We start from the raw sequence: 22,476 nt of genomic DNA, 5'->3' as shown, positions 1-22,476 counted from the left end.
TGGTTTACTCCCCAAATCGCTGTTTCCAGTCTCCCAGCTGTGTTCAGGGGCTCAAGGAATTGGGCCATTTACCTTTGCTTTCTCATGGGTATTAGCAGGGAGCTGGATTGGACGTGGAGCAGCCAGGGCTCGAACTGGCAACCATATGGGATGCTGGCTCTTCAGGCCAGGGCTTTAACCCACTGTACCACAGCGTTGGCCTTGGTTTCTACTTTTTAAAAGAAAATAGTTACTGCAAGGGACAAAGTGAGATTTGGGGCTAGAGAATTTCAGATTTTTCAGTAACAAAACTCATAATTACTTATACAGATTGAGCTGTATGTATGTAAACTTTGTCATTGTAAGTTAAAATAGTAAATTGGCTGATCAAACCTAAGCTTGTTTGCATATCCAGTAGCCTTCTTTAGCCTCCTCAGTTTCCCTGATGCCCCAATAGCAGCACGGTTCATAATCTTGAGAGAATGAAAAAAAGAGTTAGGGCAGGCTTTTGGTCTTGTAGCCACAGTGCTAATTGGGACACCTGCATCCCATATCAGAGTGCCTTGTTATGAGTCCTGGATCCACTCCTGATTCCAGCTCCTTGCTATTACAACCCTGGGAAGCAGCAAATGATGGTTCAAGTAGTTGGGTCCCTGCCACCCTTGTAAGAGATCTGGGTTGAGTTCCAGGCTCCAGGTTTTGGCCCCTTGGCTGTTGCAGGTATTTGGGGAGTGAACCAGCAGGTGGGAGCTCTGTTGGTCTGTCTCTCTCTGTTGTTTCTTATTTTACAAGCAAGCAACAACTGTCTTTTTCTGCCTGTTTGGTAGCTTTGGGATTATAGCTAGATTATGAGTGTTAGCAGTAGGCTAATACATATTCTTGCTTTCTCTACATAGTGAATCACTTTGTGTTTTAATTAACAGGGGTAGGAATCCTTATATATTGACTAAGGTGGGAATCTGAAACCTCAGTTATGTGCCATAAGGCTGGCCAAACATACAACCTTTGACTTACAGTCTTACTAAGGATTTAAGAAACCCATGTCTGTAAGTGGTAGGATAGTCCTGATTTTGACCTTCTAGTATGGATGGCCAGTTGACAATACCACATGAGTTAACAAGCTGTGTTTCATTTTGTTGCTTAGTGGCCAATTGGGATTTTTGTCTGCATTTGCCCATAACTTAATGAATAAGTCATTGTCAAATTCCAATTTCCATGCCATCTTAATTAGCAGCTCTAAATTATGATCTTGCCTTTGCCATTTCTGTTCTGTCCATTGTTTGTATTGAAGGTCAAGTGGAAAAAGTACATTTCATCTTCAGAAAAGGAAAAAAAGTTGGTAAATAAGTGATTGACTATTCAGAGGACAAATAGATCAAGGTATTGGCCAGCATGAATAGATCCATATTTTGAAAAACCGCAAAGAATTTTGCAGAAAAGAAAGATAATTATTTCTAAATTTCTGCAACTTTTTTTAAAAGAAAGCTTTTATTTAATGAGTACAAATTTCATAAGTACAGCTTTAGGAATATAGTGGTTCTTCCCCCCATACCCGCCCTCCCACCCCCACTCCCATCTCACCTCCTACTCCCTCTCCCATCCCATTTTTTATTAAGATCCATTTTTAATTAGCTTTATATACAGAACACCAACTCTATACTAAGTAAAGATTTCAGCAATGAATTTCTGAAACTTTTAGTGGTACTTTGGTAAAAGTTTGGCCAAAGCATGGCACACACATTTTTTCCACTGCCACTCCATTTCTTATACAGTTGTCAGATTAGTGAGGAGTACAAGGGAGTGAGGATGATAGCGTGGAGATACGGTATCGTACCAGGCAGGATTCCTGTCAGCTAATAGTCGCACATTACTCAGATTTCTCACAACATATTGCTGCTCCATTTGAAAGCTGAGATGTAGCTGTCCTTGCTATCACTATCAAGTAGACCTCATCCAAAGTATTTTAGGCAAGCTTTCGAGTCTGGCCCAGAAAGAATATGAAAAAAAAATTTACATGAATAAAATGTTTAAAGTTCATAATGTAACAATGTTACTTGTAGATTAATCACTGTATTTTGTGATTTCATGGTTGTATATTACAGATATGGTTGCTATTTTTGTGATCTGAATAATTGACTTTTGTTTTTTAATAAGTAATTTTCTTTTAGATTTATTTACTTGAGTGGTGTAGTTACAGACAGAGGGAGAGACAGACAGAGATGGACCTTCCATCCACTAGTTCATTCCCCAAACGGCCAAAATGGCCAGAGCTGGGCTGATCTGAAGCCAAGAGCCAGGAGTTCTTCCAGGTCTCCCACATGGATTCAGGGGCCCAAGCACTTGGACCATCTTTTACTGCTTTCCTAAGACATTGACAGAAAGCTGGATTGGAAGTGGACCAGCCAGGACTTGAACCAGTGTCCATATGGGATGCTGGCATCACAGGTGATGCTTAACCTACTACACCTCAGTGCTGGCCTCAGGAATGACTGTTATAAGCATATAAGTTATTGATGAGGCCACAATTTAAACTTGGGGACCTTACAGGGTGTTGGAATATATACATAGTCTCTGTAGTGTTGCAGTGTTGCCAGAAGTAACTCTGATTATTGTTTGGTGTAGATAGTAAAACTGTATGTGCATGCTTTATTCTGGAGCTGATGGTGTGGGACAGAAATTCTTGGTAATCTGTGCTATCAAGATAAAAATTTGCTGATGATGGTTCATTTAGTGATAGTATATTTGAAATGATCTTGAGTAGAAAGGTACTTGGTTTACTTCCCATCCAGCCCTTGCTAATGGACTGGGAAAGTAGCAGAGGATGGTCCAAGTGCTTGGGCCCCTGCACCCATGTGGGAGACCTGGAAGAAGCTCCTGGCTCCTGATCAGTCCTGCTCTAACTGTTGCAGGAATTGGGGAGTGAACCAGCAGATGGGAGCTCTCTGTCTTTGTCTCTCCCTCCCTCTCTCTAACTCTGCTTTTCAAATAAAATAAATAAATCTTTAAAAAACCTACAAATTAGTTCTCAATTAAAAAAACAAAAAGAAAGTACTTGTCTAAAGAGTAGATGATAGAACCCTGTACCTGGCAATACTGATTTGGGTTCCTCTTTTTTTTTTTTTTTTTTTTTTTGCTTTGTTTTGTTTTTTGTAAGATTTATTCATTTATTTGAAGGCAGAGTAAGAGCATCCCTCTGCTAGTTCACTCCCCAAATGGCCTCAATGGCTGGGGCTGGGCCAGGCGGAAGCCAGGAGCCTGGAACTCCATCCAGGTCTCCCACATGGGTGAAGGAGCCCATGTACTAGAGCCATCTTCTGCTTTCCTGGGCGCATTAGCTGAAGCTGGATGGGAAGTGGAGCAGCAGGATTTGAACTGGTGCCCATTTGGGATGCTGGCGTTGAAGGCAGTGGATTAACCCACTGTGAGGCAGTGCCATCCCTCTCTGGTTTTCATACTAGTATTTCCCTAACAGAATCTGCACTGCATAACTCTGTTCTCTTTACTGCTTTGCTTGATGCAGTAATGGCTCCAGTTTGCTCTTTTGTCCCCACTAGAGGGAGTTGTAAAGCTAATATTTGTTTACAGTCTGTATTAGTTGACTTATTGAGTGGAATTTTCTTGTTTTCCCCCTACAAAGTCCAAGAAACAAATGGTTGAGTCCTCAGGCTTTTTTTTCTTTCCCCTGATGTTTTTCTTTAGCTGTTTCTTACTCTTCATCCAGATTATGCTTTGTGAATTTCTCCTCATATGGTATAGGTACTTGTCAGTGGCTGTCACAATTGGGATAGAAACATTGAATGTTGCTTGCTAGTACTGAAGCTTGCTTACATACATAGAGGTAGAAGTAAATCTCTTACAGTGACTGGCTAAATGCCACCTAGAGGAGAAGAGTGAGAATGGGGAGATTTAAGCTGTGGTGCCTGCTCTCATTGGCTCAACCCTTCTCTGAGCTTTGTGCTCACCTTTAGAAATGAAGGCTTGGCTTGCAGGAACTCCACTGTTCCTTCTGGGCCAAAAATTCTATCATCTGTCATCTGCAGTGCAGCTGTTACTTGTCTACTAAATGTTGCCATATTTCCTTTTCATATACATGGCAACCCAGACAAGGTCTTTCCTCTTAACACTATGAAATTGTTTAGCTGATGAAATGCATTTTTTAAAAATATTCTGAACTCAGCATAATTCCTAAACTAAAGGGCTAACTGCCAAGTCATTTTGGTCCTTTATCAATCTCATGATGGGCTTTTTCAAGTGTGAGGATCTTTCAAAAACTTTTTATTTATTTGAGAGACAGAGACACAGAGATAGAGGAGACAGACATGCGCGCGCACACACACACACACACACACAGAGCGAGCACATGAGAGCAAGCACTCCCACATATGCTGGCTCATCCCCTAAAGGCTTGCAGTGGACTGGTCTGAAGCCCAAAGCTAGAAACCTAATCCAGGTCTCTCATGTGAGTGTCAGGAGCTCAACTACTTGCGCCATCACCACTACCTTTCAGAGTCTCTGTTAGCAGGAAGCTGGAGTCAGGAGCTGGAGCCGGGTATTGAACTCAGGTAGTCCCATGCGGTACACGGGGCTCTCAACTGCAGTCTTAACAACCAGGCTAAATGTGTACCCCTTTAAGTATGTTTTAAAGTCGCTTCTTGGCTAAAATAAAGATTCTGCTTAATGTGTATCCACAAAAGCATTATTTTATAATTCTGTTTTTAAAATGTCAGAATCTTTTCAGGAGTGTGCTTAGGTGGTAACCTATTCTAAAGGATTATGACTGTTGGCAACTCCATTTGGTTCATTTCTCTTGGGAGAAGGTGCATTCTGTGGTTTGTAATGTGGGAACTTTGCTTTCTTCAACACTGGGGATTATAGGCTCTGGAGACAGTCTGTTAATTTAAATTGGTAATCCTAGTAAGGTTTACATGTGTATTTTACATTTTCCTTTGAACATAGATTTTCTTTTTTGAGGTATGTGTGGGGGTGCTGCCCAACATAGGTTCTTGTAAAGTGTTTTGTTGAAAATGCTATTTGAGGGAGCTGCCCACTCCCCCTACTCTTTAGGAAGCAGTAAAGGGAGAGGAGTTTATAGAGTGATTTAGAATGTATTTCAATAGAAGCCAAAATCATAGCAAATTTTTTTTCCTGAAGAAGGTATCTCTTAAATTATTCAGTGCAATTGACAGTCAATAATACCCCACTGAGAAGATTGCCAGTTGCAACCAAAAAGCAGTTTGATGAATCAGAGTGAGATGAAGTCTTGTCATTTATGAAGACTTCTCTCTGTTCTTGAATCTGTTATTTGGAATTTGGGTGGAACTTTAATGATGAAAATTTACAGGTTCTAAAATTTTCCTTCCTTCCTGATAACCCTTATGGGTCAATAGGGCAGCTTTGTGTTTTACAACACAAGGTTCGGTGACCAGTAGCCCAGTCAATTTACAGTGTACTCGAGGGCACACTCTGATCCTGGGACCTGGAAACAGTGGAGGTGGGATGTTGTTCCTGAGTGGCGTTATTACCAGGACTTGACTTCATGTAGCTTCTCTCTGCCCTGAAAGTTACAGAAGCCAAAGAATATTTCTTAGCTATGCCAAAGAACTTGATGGAGAAATTTTTTGGAGGTGAATTAAGCTATTTAAAAACTTTAGCATACATGTAAAATATCTTCCAAGACTCTAATACTATTGTGTTGATTCTCCGAGTTGATAAGTTTATCTGTAGATCCCGGAGCATTTTGATCAGCTGATTGCTTACACTCAAGTGAATTTGCTACCACAGATGCCGGGTTTGTTAATTTCATGGGTGTCACAAAGAAAGGTATGATAACTGCTTAATTGTCAGGTAGCTTTTTCTGACTTAGTTGGGGGAGGCGAGAGGGAAGTGTGCTGTTCACATGTGCCTGTGAAGGATCCCCTGGAGGATGAGGCTGTGTACTTGAACCTCGCTGAAGGTTTGGAAGAAAATGTTCTTTCCATTCAGGAGTCCCTACGAGGTGAGTATGGAAGGTTTACTTTGGTGTTCTTTTTCCCTGTGTAATATGTGGGGATCGTTTCTTCTTCAGAGCTGTGATGCGTAATTATAGGTAAAACAGGTTGGGCTACTTTTAAGTCTCTTAAAATTCTCATGGGTATTTCTTTTTTCTGGTGTGGTGCATTTTGTGTCTGTTAGAATTGCTTTGCTGCCTTCCACTTGAGACACATGATACATTAGTATGTTGATGTGTTCTCTTTTGTGTTTCTTGTCATTTATATCTTTGGGTCAGTCTGATATGTCCAATTCTCAAAATGACTTCTCAACTACTCTGCCTGAGCTGGGCCTCTGTTGTTAATAGCAGTATCAAACAAATGTAAAGATGAAGATAACTGTTCATCTTTCTCTTGTTCCATCATGAAGGAATCAAATGGATTGAGAACCGCCCCCCCTCCATTTAAAAAAATTAAGTGAACATCATAAAAATATATGGGAGTGAGGCAGTATCTTCTCTTCACCTCTCTTATTCCATACCATTCCCAGGTTGTTCACTGAAACTCCGTGAACAGCTTGGGACATTCTTTGCAGATCTTTCTTAGGTTATATCTGTTTAACTTTTACCATATGTATTATTTAGTGAAGTTTTAAACTTCTAAAAATAATACTCTTAGATGTTTTATAACTACAGTTCATTTCTTTTATACTAGTATAGAGAAATTGGGGAGAAAACCTGCCATGGACTGAGATGCACGTCATTTGAGATTTTTTTTTTTAAGATTTATTTTTATTTATTTGAAAGTCGGTGGGGGTGATCTTCCTCTGTCCACTTGTTCACTCCACAAATGGACATAATGACTGGGGCTGGGCTAGGCTGAAGTCAGGAGTTTGGAACCCATCTCAATCTTCCACTTGGGCCATCTTCTGCTATTGTCCCAGGTACATTAGCAGGGAGCTGGATCGGAAGTGGAGCAGCTGGGACTTGAACCAGTGCTCATATGGGATGCTGATGTCCCAGGAGTGTGTCTATCACAATCTTTCCCCTTTTGTATTATCTTTTAAAAGATTTATTTTTACTTATTTGAAAGGCAGAGTTACATAGAGGGTGGGAGGTGGAGAGGGAGGGGGAGAGAGAGAGAGAGACAGAATATCATTTTTTTTCTACAATATTTTACAGAGTATTTAATGCCTTTAAAATTTACCCATTGTGTAAATCTGTGAGACTAGTTCATGTACATTATACTTATTAGACTGGTGCTCAGTTTCTTAAAGAGAAGTCATTATAGCAAGTCCCCTACAAGCTATTTGAATTATGTAATATTTGAATCTTATGATTGTTACAAATTTTAAGGTACTTTATGTTGAAATTTGAAGAAAGGAGATAGGGAGATTCAATAAACTCATCTTTTTCACAGTTTATCTTGTGACTTCAGTGCGTTTATATTGTCTGCTTAGTTTTTATTGCTAGAATGCTAAAAATGATTTTTCTATAAAAAATTGGAGTGTGAAGTGAAACTTTTAAAATGTCATTTTAGTGTAATGCTGTTGAGGATGTTATCTGCAGAAAACTGAATCTTCTAAGCCTCCTAGTACTCACATGTTTCATAAGAGCAGGGTATTGTGTGTCTTCACTATTGGGATCAGATGGCTGTCTACCAATTAGTACTCCCCAAGGGTTTCCTTCACACTGCCAGAGCTTAAAGGCTTCTAGGCCACCTGCTGCGGCTGCTGTTCTCGCCACCTGGGCGAAATGCATCTGGCTTCTCAGATTCCCTGCAGTTTGTCTGATTGTCAAGTCCCCAAGGTCTGAGTACTGGTGAAACAGGATTTGGAGACTCGAGTCTGCCCTTTGATAACCTGATACAGTGATTGTACCATTAGTGTGACTTGCTGTAGTTCCAGAAAGAAGTTTTCCAATTCTGTTGCAGTGTATGTGCATTTAAATACCTTCGTAGGAAAAAAAAAAGGTGCCTAATATAAATCCCGATATTTTACTTTTCCCTTTCCCCAAGTGAACTGAGGACCCTAACTATGCGTTATTTAGAGAATGAATTAGGTGGGGCAGTTAGGATTTCCTATTCAGTCAGACATCACCGCGTCCCAGATAGCCGTGGCTGGCGTCTGGTGGCTAAGCTGGTGTGAGACTGATGTGGCTCTCCCGGCTCAGTTGCAGCAGTTACTCACGGACCTTCCCCATGACATGCTGGATGATGACCTCTCCTCGCCCGAGCTCCACTACTCGGACTGCAGTGAGGATGGCACGGAGCAACAGTAAGGACCTGACTTTCCTTTTACTTGGATATTTCAGCTAGGTCTTTGTTGCACGTCAGGCAATGATAACTTACATGATGCTAGAGTTGTAGAGTTGAAACTGGGTGAAGGTTGAAGGTTGAAATCTTGGGGTTCTTTGTGTTATCTATGTTCAAATAAATGAAAGGCTTTAAATCTAAAGTGTTGATTTTTCTGAAGACCGCATCATTCTGAGCAGCTGGAGGCGAACTGGAATGAGCATCAAGTGCTGCCCAAATCGCAAAGTGTAAATGTAAGTGTCTGGTGTGATGATGACTTTGAGGGTGGGAATAGACCTTAGTGCTTTTGTTTCACTTATCTAATTAGGGCTGTACTGAAATTCAGGGTTTATATGAAAATAGAAGCAAAACTGAAGACGGACATCTTGAGTACCATCCTGAAGAAGGCGGAGATGAAGGTGGAAGTGGGTACAGTCCTCCAAGTAAATATGAACAGACTGAGTTATATCGCCTTCCTGAGAACTTCAGGCCATACACCAGTGGTCGGAAGCAGGAATTCAATAGCCAGCCAACCAATGTCATTACGTTTTCAGATCCTCAGAGGAACCATTTTCAGGTACTGTAAGAATCTGACTTTAAAGGATATGTGTATGTGGGTATTTGTCTGAGGCATGTGTGTGTTTAAGAAATGTCAGTGTAACAGTAAGATTTATTTTAACTACAAAAGTTTATTCAGGTTCATGCTGAATTAGTCCTGCTTTTTTTCTGTTTACAATCTAATGCAATTATGATCCTAAGTCAGAAGTTCAAAGTGGAAGCTTTATGGAAATGGTTATATAAGCATTAAAAGTTAAGTTCACCTGTGTGTGCGTGTGTGTGCGTGCATGTGTGCACAAATTGTTGAAATCTTTACTTAGAATGGAGTTGGCCTTCTGTGTATAAAGTTAATTGAAAATGAATCTTAATGGAGAATGGGACTAGGAATGGGAGAGGGAGGAAGAGGTGGGAAGGGTGTGGGGGTGGGAGGGTGGGTATGGTAGGAAGAACCTCTATATTCCTAAACTTGTATTTATGGTGGCGGGAGAAACAAACAAACAAAAAAGTCTACCAAAGCCTAACCTTCCTCATTAACTGATGTTTCTGGCTTCTGCCACGTTACTGTGCTTCAGTGAGAATCTATATGTACCCATCTTGATATGGTTTTTAAAGCAGTAATTCCATGTAGATGACAACATTTAGTTTCCTCAATTTTCTTCTCACCACTCTTACATAAAATTTTAGGTGAAGTGTTCAAAACTGGTGTCTTTTCTGAATGGTGATAGAGCAGTAGACAGGATGGATGTGAGAGAGTCTAATGAAGTAAGACCTCAGGATATTCTGAATTGCTGCTTAGAATTGCTTGATGACAATAACTGCCTCATTTTGCCAATAGATTTGCTATGTTATCCAGTGACAGGAATTCTTTAATGTCCTTTAATGCAGTCATTTTCTCTTAATTCTGTCTGTAATAATATTGTTCATTCCACAAAAGTTAGTGAGCATGTATTACCTATGAGTCATTATATCACATGTTCTTGTTAATGAGCATGTGCCTTTTTATGTTCCAAAGATGTTGGCATCTAAGTCATTTGTAATAAAATACTTGCATATAAAATCTCATTGGAATTCTTTTTATGAAATTGGTTCCATTAGGTGCTCAAAAGTAAAACTTAAGTTGTTAAATTATATGTTACAGGCTTTCAATTAACTGTTTAACAGTAAATACTATTTTCCAGCAAGGATATGTATATAAAATTTGTAATTGTATTGCTATGAAACCTCTGTAACATAAAATTAAGCTGTCTGATTCAGGTAGTTTTCAAAGAAATGGCTAAATCCTCATTGTTAATTCCACTTGTCATTTTAAAATAGCATCTTGGTTCATCACAGAGTCCCAGTTGTCCAGCTTTGGAATCATACAAAGTGACATATAAACCTTTTCAGTCTTCAGCTCAGAATAATGGCTCACCAGTCCAGGAGGTGGCAAGAAGTGACACATTTGAAGGCCTGCAACAACAATTTTTAGAAGTTAATGAAAGTAGGTATCAAACTTATACTTATCTGTTAGTACAATAATTGGGGGCTATCTAAAATTATGAGAAAAGAATTGTGATATTTCAAAGAGCCCATGTTTTTAGAGATATATACTGAAGTATTTATAAGTAGGCTGATTTGAAATCTAGGATTCATTTCAAAATGGTTTTGGAGAGTAATGTTGGGTGGTAGTATAGGTAAGACAGAACTGTCCAGGAGTTGCTAGCTGTTGAATCAGGGGCATAGTTTCTTGGGATTCATGGTGCTATTCTCTTACAAATTTGAGGTTTTACATATTAAAAAATTAAAGGAATTTCTTAACTATATATTTGTTATTATAGTTTATTGACACTTTTCATGAGCTTCATGTTTTTCTAAGTGAAGTCAGATTCTGAAAATAGTTTTCCACTCATTCTGATATTTCATTCTATTGAAATGTAATTTAATATTGTCAGTATAATAACTAGTCAGCTTTTAGTAAAAATTACTTTAGATTCAGAATTAGCCTTACATCTCAAGTTCAATTGTGTGATATTTTCCAAAAAATTCTTTGGTATAATTTGTATAAAAATGTGAGAATGACAGAAATGTTTACAGCTAACTAGAGAATTTTGAGATGAAATACTGATATCATAAAACTAAAAACCAAAGGCCAAAAGTTATATGGTAACTATTCTAAATTAGTACTTTTGTATATCTAACCTTATTGTCAATACTCTCTGGCATATAAGTAAACTCTAATTATTGTATTGAGTGAAGAGCCAGTGTGATGGCAAGTTTTTTTGTGTGTTTGTTTTGCTTTTCCTTTAATTGAGAGAGGGCAGTCATCCTGGATAGTCAGGGTTATTTGGGGGAGGTTAAAGAGAACACTGGACTTTCGTGCATTGCTACCATCATATACAGGGGACACAGGACATTTATGGGGGGGGTGGGCTTAGGAGTTTCTTTCTCCTAAACGCATGAATAGCAAATGTGAGGGTGGCCTCTGTAGATAAGCTTTTGTGGAATGAGGAAGTGGACAGTGTTTATGGCATAACTGGCTTCAGTTTGAGTAAATCCGAATCACAGAAGTGGCCCTACATCTCCCTGGTGTTTACTCTTTTACTCCCTTTATTCAGTTATATCTACTGGTCTTTGCATCTGTGGCCTTTCATCATTTCTCATGGCAGACCGTATTTAATCAAGTAGATTTACGTGAGGCAGTTACATATTTGCCTGCATTTGACATGTAGAAGTGAATTAAATAACTTGGTGGTAGTAACAGATTTGGTGATTACAGTGTCTTAGCAGTAGTTTTTAAAAATGAGTTTGAAGACACTTGAGGCTTGGAGACTGTTAATTTCTTGTCTAGCCCTGCTATATTACTTAAGAGGAGTTTCATAATGAAGTTTTCAGTCTTCAGTTACTTTTTTAAGTTATTTATTTGAAAGGCAGAGTTATATATAGAGAGAGACAGAAAGGGTCTTCCATCTGCCAGTCCATTCCCTAAATGGCTGCAATGGCTGGGGCTGGGCCAGGCTGAAACTAGGAACAAGGACCTTCATCTGTGTCTCCCATGTAGGTGCAGGGGTCAAAGCTCTTGGACTATTTTCTGCTTTCCCCAGGCCATAAAGAGAGAGCTAGATTCAAAGTGGAGCAGCTGGGACCTGAACCTGCCTGTATGGGATGGTGGTGTTGCAGAGAGATCTTCCATCCACTGGTTTACTCTACTAGTGACCGCCATGGCCATGGCTGAGTGAGGCTGAAGCCAGGAGTCAGGAGCTTCATCTGGTCTCTTGTGGGTAGCAAAGACCCAAGCACTTGGGCCATCTTCTGCTGTTTTCCCAGGCACATTAGCAGAGAACTGGATCAGAAGTGGAACAGTTGGGACATGAACCAGTGCCCAAATAGGTTGTCGGTGTCACAGGTGGCAGATTTACCCACTATGCCACAATGGTAGTCCCAGTTTTTAAAAATTTTGTATCTTTTTAAAAAAGAGGATTGACTAGGAGCTGGCATTTAGCTTACTGTTTAAGACATTTGTGTTGCATGTCAGAGTACCAGGGTTTGATTCCTGATTCTGTCTTCATACCCCAGTTTCCTGCTAATGCAGACCCTGGGAGACAGTGGTGATGGCTCAAATGGTTGGGTTCCTGCCACCTGCATGGAAGCTTTGGATCATGTTCTGGCCTCTGGTTTCAGCCCCAGCCCTGCCCCAGCTGTTGCAGGCACTTGGAGACTGAACTGGCAGATGGAAGACTGAACTCTTTCTCTGAAAAAAAAATTTTTTTTCTTTGACAGGCAGAGTCAGAGGCAGAGAGAAAGGTCTTCCTTCCGTTGGTTCACCCCCACAAATGGCCGCTACAGTGAGCGCGCTGTGCCGATCCAAAGCCAGGAGCCAGGTGCTTCTTCCTGGTCTCCCACACGCGTGCAGGGCCCAAGCCCTTGGGCCATCTTCCACTGCCTTCCCGGGCCACAGCAGAGAGCTGGACTGGAAGAGGAACAACCGGGACAGAATCCGGCACCCCAACCGGGACTAGAACCCGGAGTGCTAGCACCACAGGCGGAGGATTAGCCTAGTGAGCGCGGCGCTGGCCTTGAAATTTTTTTTAAAAAAGGAACAAATTACTTTCTTAGCTGGTAGTTAAAACTCAGTAAATGCATTTATTACTGGTGGCAAGCTTACAGAAGCAGTTTTCTAGTAGAAAATGAATATTTATTATGTAGTTGAAGCAGTATCTTTCTCTTAGTGATCATTATTTTCAGTTTTTCCTAAGTCTTTTTTTTTTTTTTTAAAGATTTATTTATTTATTTGAAAGTCAGAGTTGATGGTGGGGAGCGGTTCTAGATGGCCATTACCCATATGGCCACAACATCCAGAGCTGGGCCAGGTCAAAACAGGAGCCAGGAGCTTCATCCATACCTCCCATGTGGGTGGCAGGGGCTCAAACACTTGGGCCATTCTCTGCTGCTTTCCAGAGGCCATTAGCAGGGAACTGGATGAGAAGTGGAGCAGCTGGGACAGAAACTGGTGACTATATGGGATGCCAGCATCACCAGTGGCAGCTTTACCTGTTAGGATACAGTACTGGACTTTTCCCCATCCCTAGTCTTATCTTTTTTTAAAAAAAGATTTATTTATGTATTTGAAAATCAGAATTACAGAGAGAGAGAGAGAGAACGAGCTTCCATTGCTGGTTCACTCCCTGGATGGCTGCATTGGCCAGGGCTGGGCCAGGCTGAAGCCAGGAGCCTCTTCTGGGTCTCCCACGTGGGTGGTAGGGGCCCAAGCACTTGGGCCATCTTCCACTACTTTCCCAGGCCATTAGCAGGGAGCTGGATTGGAAGTGGAGCAGCCGGGACTTGAACTGGTGCCCAAATGGGATGCTGATATCACAGGTGGTGGTTTTACCCACTGTGCTACAATGCTGGCCCTAGTTTTTTCTTAAGTAGTTCCTAAAATTACTTAATTATTTCTGAAGGAATACTTTAAGATTCTTTAATAATTGACTCATTAGTTAATTTAGCAGTTATGTTCTAACAAATAATACAAGGAGTCCTCAAAATGTTCATGGAAAAATGCATGTTATGAAATCTATGCCTGAATTTCAAAAATGTTTGCAACAAGCAAACTTGTCTTTAATTCTATTTTATAGTCTTTTTGAAATTCTCCTGTACAAAATATTCCCACTCTTGCCCAAGAAAATATTTTGAGAAGCAGAGCTAGACTTTTCTTTAGAAAAAAATGATTTTATAGAATCTGATGTACTTGTTTTTAACTTTATAAGAGTGCATTCCATTGCAATTATTCTATATTTAATTTTTTAAATTATTTACTTGAAAGAATTACAGAGAAAGAGGGAGAGACAGATCTTTCATATGCTGGTTCACTCTCCAAATGACTTCATTGGCTGAGTCTGGGCCAGGCCAAAGTCAGGCATCTGTAACTCCATGTGGGTCACCTATGTGGGTGGCAGGGGCCCAAATACTTGTTCCAACTTCCACTTCTTTCCCAGGTACATTAGCAGGGAGCTAGATTGGAAGTGGAGCAGCCAGGAAGCAAACCAGTGCTCACATGGGATGCTGGAATTGTAGGCAGCAGCTTAACCACTGCTCTGCAATTCTGGCCTCTGTATACTGATTTTTAATTGGCAAAAATGATAGTGTTCCAGGGTTGTACCCTAAACTGTGATTTTCAAACTTCTCTGGCAGTGATCCACAGTTAAGAGTATTTTTTTTAGCATTGTGTTATGGGCAGCAATATGTATCTTTATAAATAAATATATATGTGAAACAAAAGGTTTATAAAATAATATTTATTCCTACTACGTAATGCACTCTGTTCCTTCCTGTTTTTTGGAAGAAAAAAAGCTACTACTGACTGCATTGATTTCATGACAATCTAATAAGCTGTGTCCACAGCTTGAAAAACGCTGCTCTAAATGACCATAAGTTTTAATATTTTTATCTAATAAATTATATTTAATTCCAAAGGGGATTCTGCAGAAAATATGCAGATTATTCAACTTCAGGTTCTTAACAAAGCCAAAGAGAGACAACTAGACAACTTAGTTGAAAAGTTAAATGAAAGTGAACGTCAGATTCGGTATCTGAATCACCAGCTTCTCATGATCAAAGGTAAGATGACCGCCGCTGGGTGCAGTCGCAGACCAGTTACACTAGAGCTAGATATCTCGGACTAGCAACCTCGTTTCAAATATGAAGCTTAGGAGAGTTGAGGCACTTGTAGAGAGTCAGAGTGAAACAAATCCCCAGGACTTCTGAGTCCTTCCCTTGAATTACTTCTCTTCACAATAGAACATACAGCAAGTGTTTGACAGTCCTCATTTTTTTGCTTTCTTCTTTCCTGTCATTTTACTCCCCTGCCCTTTTCTCTCTTGGGCTGATAGACTCAATGAATATAGTGAATGAAGTATGGAACGCCTTCTGTCCTTAAAATTTGATGAAGTATTCCAATTGCCAGAGTGTTTTGTATTTAGTTTGTAATGCAATGTTTTCTGAGCTACAAATTAGCATAACCATTTTAATCCCAGTAAGAGTTCAAGATCCTGAACTGCGTTAGATGCATCAAAGAGGATATGGTGACATCTGGATAATCACACGGAGACAGTACAGATGCAAATTATAGTTGCTTACTTTTCACGTTTTCTGCAGCTTTGGTTAATGTTGAACTTCTTATTTGTAGAATAATTTGGTGACTGAACTCTAGCTCATTTCAAATTTGGTAATAGGAAGGTCTCATTCTGTAATGTTCATAAAATTTATTTTGAGAGAAAATATGGACCTTGTGATAGCAAAGTATGTGGGAAGAATTTATGATTAGGTGAGTTTAAGAGTTTATTGGAAGTATATTTAAGAAGGAATTGGTCCTCAGATACTGTCATTGATTAGCAGGTATATGTGACTTCCTAGGTAAATGCTGACATGGTTAGGAAATCTTTAGGCCCCTAAAAGGATACAATTATATTTTTAAAGGAAGTGGTTCTGTTTCTCTTAAAATTTTTCTTGGTGCTACTCAGATGTTTTGTTTGTTTGTTGTGTTTGTCATTTTTAAAATCTGGTTTTCCCTAAATTGACCAAAGTTCACTTGTCTGAATTGTATGATGTAGATCTGTTATCTTTCTGAAAGGGAGTGTGACAATTGAGGTGCCTCCACAGTGACAGATTATATACTTATTAAATTAATTATTTATTGCTTTTAATGCTGTAGATGAAAAGGATGGATTGAGCCTCAGCCTTCGAGAATCACAGAAACTCTTTCAGAATGGAAAAGAAAGAGAAGTACAGCTCGAAGCACAGATAAAAACGCTGGAGACCCAAATACAAGCCTTAAAAGCCAATGAAGAAAAGGTAAATTTTTTTTTTTTTTTTTTTTTGGACAGGAAGAGTGGACAGTGAGAGAGAGAGACAGAGAGAAAGGTCTTCCTTTTGCCGTTGGTTCACCCTCCAGTGTCCGCCATGGCTGGTGCGCTGCAGCCGGCGCACCGCGCTGATCCGATGGCAAGAGCCAGGTACTTCTCCTGGTCTCCCATGGGGTGCAGGGCCCAAGCACTTGGGCCATCCTCCACTGCCTTCCCGGGCCACAGCAGACAGCTGGCCTGGAAGAGGGGCAACCGGGACAGAATCCGGCGCCCCAACCGAGACTAGAACCCGGTGTGCCGGCGCTGCAAGGCGGAGGATTAGCCTATTGAGCCACGGTGCCGGCCAAAAAAGTAAATATATTAACTCGACTATTTATGGTAAAAGGGTTACTGAGTCCCAGTTACTTAACTACACTTTCGTTAAGTAGGGTAGGGTAGACTCCGTGTAGAGGGACTTTGCTCTTGGTTATCTTGCTTTACCCTGAGCCTCGTCTCTGGCAGAGCGTTGCTACAGTCACCTTGCAGCTTGCACGTGTCTGGGGATTTCAGCTGCTCGGTTCTGCTAACAGATTTCTGTTTCTGTCCTTTAGGATTTTGTCATCTTACTGCAAACGCCCTTTAACTAGTTTCTACTCGTGTTTCCTGTTTGGCTACTGTCATGACTTGTAGCTTTATGTCATGCTTTGAGATTTGGTAGAGAAGGGATATCCTTACTGTTCAAAGATTTACAAGTGTTGTTCATGTTTCCTCTTGTAGCTTTTACAATCATTCTTTCAATAAATTCTTGTTGGAAGTTTGATTAGCAAGATATTGTATTTTACTGTTTTATAGATGAGTTAACCAAGTCTCAGAGAAGTCAAGTTACCTGCCCAAGGATATGAAGAGAGTTACTGACAAAGCATCAAAATCTATATTTCCTGCCCTAAACAGTTCTCATCAGTGTTGTTATCCTGAGAATGTGTGTGTGTGTGTGTGTGTGTGTGTGTGTGTTTTAGGGAGGGGTGGGGAAATTCTGTTAGCTTCTTAACATTTCCAGAACTGTTTATTAGACTTGGCCTTTAATGTAGTGACACATTATTTGATTAATGAGATATTTGAATTTTGAAAACAGTCTGTGTTAAGTCAGCCTTGCATTACTATAACAAAATACCTGACGTGGGCTACTTAAGAAGATAAGAGATGTTTGTTTAAGTCCCAGTTTTGGAGGTTCAGGGGCACTGTAGCTGTACCAGCTCAGTTCTAGTGAGGACCTCAAAGTAGATGGCCGATGGCAATGGCAAGAACATGGAGAGGGGAAAGTGATCACAAACCAGAGAGAGGCTGGGCTTGGCCAAACTCAGGCTTTTATGACAGCGTCCTATTGAGAACTACAGGGAGTCCCACAACTGATCTCTGTGGTCATGCCCAGTGACCTGAGGTCTTCCTAGTAGGCTCCACAATACTTCTCAGTACCACCATCCTGGAGGTCAAGCCTGCACTCACAGAGGACCCTTGGGAACACTAAAGCCACACCTGAAATGTAGCCAGGCTGAATAGCGGGTGATTCGTGAGGGTATTGCCGCTTTGCAGGGAGAAGAGGGGAATGAGAACTCAGTGATTATAAAACAGTGAGCTTGGTTTTGGGTGAGATTTCTAAGTTAGGAGAGTTTAGTTAGAGCTTAAACAATAGTGTCCTTGTTGGCTCCTCTTCATCCTTCAGGTCTGAGATAAAAATGTCACCTTTTCATAGAGGACTTCCCATCTACTCCCATCTACCTTAAATGTAAAGTTGCCCATAGCTCCTCACTCCTATTGCCTTTGTCGTGATATATTTTCTTTCTTTCTTTCTTTTTTTTTTTTTTAATTTGACAGATAGAGTTAGTGAGAGAGAGAGAGACATAGAGAAAGGTCTTCCTTCTGTTGGTTCACTGCCCAATGGCCGCTACGGCCGGCGCTATGTTGATCCAAAGCCAGGAGCCAGGTGCTTTCTCCTGGTCTCCCATGTGGGTGCAGGTGCCCAAGCACTTGGGCCATCCTCCACTGCCTTCCCGGGCCACAGCAGAGAGCTGGACTGGAAGAGGAGCAACCGGGACTAGAACCTGGTGCCCATATGGGATGCCAGCACTGCAGGCAAAGGATTAACCAAATGAGCTACAGCTCCGGCCCCATGATATATTTTCTATTATCATAGTTTAGAACTGCCTGAAATGACCTCATTTGTTGACTTGTCTTTTCCCACCAGAAAGTAGAGAGACCACAGACCTATCTATGTCTTGTGGTTGTGTGCCTAGAGCCTCCCCTGGCACAGAGTAACTATGTTATTTACTGAGCAAGTGAATAGTACCTTAGCAATGAATAACCATCTTAGCAATAAATAGACAATCTCTGAAATAGAATATTTCTCATTTGAAAAAACTTTTTTCAAGATGTATTTACTTCAGAGGCAGTTAGAGACAGAGGGACAGACAGAGTAGAGAAGTCTTCCATCCGCTGGTTCACTCTCCAAATAGTCGCTATGGCTGGAGTTAGGCCAATACGAAACCAGGAGACAGGAGCTTCTTCCAGGTCTCCCACATAGGTGGAGGGACCCAAGCACTTGGGCCATCTTCTACTGCTTTCCCAGGCCATTAGCAGAGAGCTGGATCAGAAGTGGAGCAGTCAGGACTAGAACCATTGCCCATATGGGATGCTGAAGCTACATGCAGAGGCTTAAGCTACTATGCCACAGTGCCAGTTCCTTGAAACATTTTTTAAATTTCATTTATTTATTGACTTGAAAGGCATGGTGACATGATGTGCTGGAAGGGAGGAAGAGAGCTTGGTCTTCTATCGTCTGGTTCACTCTCCAAATGCCTGCAACAGCCAGAGTTGGGAAAGGCCAAAGCCAGAGCCAGAAACTGCATCTGGGTCTTCCACATGGGTGTCAAGGAACCAAGGACTTGATCCATTATTTGCTGATTTCCCAGGAAGCTGGATTAGAAGAATCAGAAGTGGGACTGAATCCAAGGCACTCCAATATGGGATTCAGGTGTCCCGATTCCAATCTACTGAGCCACAATGCCAACCCCCTCATTTGAAATTTTAATGTTTTGGGTGGCCAGAATTGTGGTGCAGTGGGTTAAGCTGTTGCCTGCAATGCTGGCATCCCATGTCAGTGCCAGTGCAAGTCCCAGATCCTCCACTTTCCATCCAGCTCCTTGCTAATGGCCTAGGTAGCCTCTGGCACTCAAGTGGGATACGTGGATGGAGATCCTGGTTCCTGGCTTCTGCCTGGCCCAGTCCCGGCTGTTGAGGCCATTTGGGGAGTGAACCAGCAGATGGAAGATCTGTCTCTCCCTTTCTAATTCTGCCTTTCAAATAAATAATCTTTTGAAAAAGGAAACTTTAAGTTTTGTGTATAATATAGATTGTTTTTAACTTTGAAAACTGAAAAAACAGTTTAGATTTTAAAGTTAAATTGCATTCAATAGTCAAAGATTATAATTTTGTAAGCCTTCTGTGTTAGAAATTACACTTAGAGAAAAATAAAGGCATCAGGTTCACCAAATGTATTCATTTCTTATTGCTGCTACAAGAGATCACCACAGAGCTAGTGGCTGCAGACTAGACAAATTTACCCCACATCTCCAGCAGGGAGAAGTCTACCGGAGACCTCACTAGGCTGAATCAGCATGTCAGCAGGGACACACTGCTTTCTGGAGGCTGAGGCAGAGAATCCATCTTCTTGCCTCTCCAGTTTCTGGAGGGCACCTGCATTCCTTGGCCTGTGGCCTGTTTCCATCTTCAGAGCTGGCAGTGGCTGATTGAGGCTCACTGGTTCTGACTTTTCTGCTGCAGTGTTCCTCATTTGTGGACCCTGGTGCATTACCAGACCCACTTGGTAATTCAGCTTAGCAACTTTAATTTCACCTCAACTTTAATTTTCTCTTGTCTTGTAACATAGCATAGTCATAGCTTTTTGTTTTTTGGTGCTTTCTTCCATAGATTCTGTTGATTAGGACGTGGGACTTTGTTACAGGCCATTATTTTACCTAGTGTGCAGTTCTAGCCTTTATAATTTTTTTTAGTAAGTGACCATGGCAGGTTTTATCAGTTTTTCACGGAACACTTGTTATTTTTTTATGACCTAATAGTTGGGTGCCCCACACTTTGCTCATAGCAGTGCAAACAGCATTAGGACCAATATAGATTCCTTGTCTGACACCTACATTGCTGTCATGTTGCACACAATCCTCTTTTACTCTCCTCAGGTAACTATAGAATCTGTTTTCTCAGTGAATATTTCCAAAAACCATGAACCTGGTAGGTCCCAGCTAGTGATTTAAAAAGTTTTTTAAATTTAAAGATTTATTCATTTGAAAGGCAGAGTTAGAGAAGGAGGGAGAAGAGAGAATCAGTCTTCCATCTGCTAGTTCATTCTCCAAGTCACTACAATGGCTGGAGCTGGGCCGGTCCGAAGCCAGGAGCTTCTTTCTGGGTCTCCCATGTAGGTGCAGGGGCCTAAGTATTTGGACCGTCATCCACTGCTCTTCCCAGATGCATTAGCAGGGAGCGGGATCAGAAGTGGAACAGCTGGGGCTCGAACTGGCACCCATATGGGATGCCGGCATTGCAGGTGGTGGTTTTACCTGTTATTTAACAACACCAGTCCCAGCTATAGATGTTGTAAGGAGCTAAGTCTACAAAAGTGGCAGACTCTCTCTACTCTCATTAAAACATTGTTGAATTTTAAAGTCAATAGAAATCTTTACTTAGTATATACTAAGTTGATCTTGTGTATATAAAAATAATTAGAAATGAATCAATGAAGAATGGGATGGGAGAAGGAGTAGGAGATGGGATGGTTTGTGGGTGGGAGGGTGGTTATGGGGTAAAAAAACCCCTATAATCCAAAAGCTATACTTTAGAAATTTATATTTATTAAACAAAATTTTTCTAAAAAAATAAAGTCTATAGAGAACATAAAGTAAAATAGTGTAAACATGGGTATGTGTGTTTACTAGATAATCAAGAAGTCCAGAACAACTGAGATGGCTCTGGAAAGCTTGAAGCAGCAACTGGTTGACCTTCATCATTCTGAATCACTTCAACGAGCTAGAGAGCAGCATGAGAACATTGTCATGGGCCTCACCAAGAAGTATGAAGAGCAAGTGTTGTCCTTACAGAAGAATTTGGATGCTACAGTTACTGCACTTAAGGAACAGGTTGGGATGATTTCAAATGAGCAAATGTTATCAACAAGTAAAGCTGATTACTTTTTGTAACTGGTATTTTGTGAACCATCACATAGAAAACTTGAATGTTCTTAGGTAGGTATTAGATTGTGAATGAAATTTAAAAGCCAGTGATTTCTTTAATCTATGAGTACATCCTAAACGTGTAATTTGGGAAATCCTTCTGGTAGGTTAGTGCTTTTCAATTCTCACATTACTATTCCCTTCTCTGCCGGGTGTTTATGAACATTGTTCATGTTGTCTTAGAACAAATACAGACTGAGAAGGATGAACATGCAGGGGGCTGGCCAGACCTGAGAGGTTGTCCTGGGGAAAAAAAAAAAAACAGCCGTTCTTGGGTCTCCCAGTGTTTAGGAATTCATATATCAATGAAGACTAGAGAATGGGTTCTTAGGTGATAATTTTGATAATACTTGATAAAACAAGTATTGGGGCCAATGGCCGTGGCGCAGCAGGTTAACGCCCTGGCCTGAAGCACCAGCATCCCATACTGGCGCTGGTTCGAAACCCAGCTACTGCACTGCTGCACTTCCCATCCAGCTCTCTGCTATGGCCTGGGAAAGCAGTAAAAGATGGCCCAAGTCCTTGGGCCCCTGCACCGACATGGGAGACCCAGAAGAAGCTCCTGGCTCCTGGCTTCGGATCGGCGCAGCTTTGGCCATTGCGGCCAATTAGGGAGTGAACCATCAGATGGAAGACCTCTCTCTCTCTCTCTCTCTCTCTCTCTCTCTCTCTGCCTCTCCTGTCTCTGTGTAACTCTGACTTTCAAATAAATCTTTAAGAAAAAGCAGTATTGTAAAAAAAAAAGTATGTATAAAAAAGGGAATAAAATCTTGTTTCTATTTTTTTTTTTTTTTTTTTTTGGCGGGCGGAGTGGACAGTGAGAGAGAGAGAGACAGAGAGAAAGGTCTTCCTTTGCCATTGGTTCACCCTCTAATGGCTGCCGTGGCCAGCGTGCTGCGGCCGGCACACCACGCTGATCCCATGGCAGGAGCCAGGTACTTATCCTGGTCTCCCATGGGGCCCAGGGCCCAAGGACTTGGGCCATCCTCCACTGCACTCCCTGGCCACAGCAGAGAGCTGGCCTGGAAGAGGGACAACCAGGACAGAATCCGGCACCCCGACCGGGAC

The 22,476-nt window shown here is 41.2% G+C and overlaps 1 protein-coding gene across 17 annotated transcripts in view; it reads left to right on the top strand.

The window, feature by feature from the left end:
• The window catches only part of CEP152 (centrosomal protein 152), an 89,984-nt gene that overhangs the window by 8,719 nt on the left and 58,789 nt on the right, over window positions 1-22,476 (top strand). For 9 of the 17 annotated variants that reach the window (XM_070054153.2, XM_089309461.1, XM_089309460.1 and 6 more), the window contains exons 3-9: window positions 8,117-8,220; window positions 8,419-8,491; window positions 8,584-8,814; window positions 10,110-10,275; window positions 14,745-14,888; window positions 15,982-16,121; window positions 21,115-21,315. In XM_070054153.2, the coding sequence (XP_069910254.2) occupies window positions 8,117-8,220; window positions 8,419-8,491; window positions 8,584-8,814; window positions 10,110-10,275; window positions 14,745-14,888; window positions 15,982-16,121; window positions 21,115-21,315 (1,059 nt within the window). The remainder of the gene's footprint in view (window positions 1-8,116; window positions 8,221-8,418; window positions 8,492-8,583; window positions 8,815-10,109; window positions 10,276-14,744; window positions 14,889-15,981; window positions 16,122-21,114; window positions 21,316-22,476) is intronic. The other 8 variants (XM_089309462.1, XM_070054155.2, XM_070054154.2 and 5 more) reach the window with 2 other exon arrangements.

Source organism: Oryctolagus cuniculus, chromosome 12 (genome assembly GCF_051225735.1).
Source record: "Oryctolagus cuniculus isolate XC-2025 breed Fujian yellow rabbit chromosome 12, ASM5122573v1, whole genome shotgun sequence".
Taxonomy (NCBI): Eukaryota; Metazoa; Chordata; class Mammalia; order Lagomorpha; family Leporidae; genus Oryctolagus; species Oryctolagus cuniculus.
The sequence above is the reverse complement of the archived record's forward strand: the minus strand, read 5'-3'. Positions and strand labels throughout refer to the sequence as shown.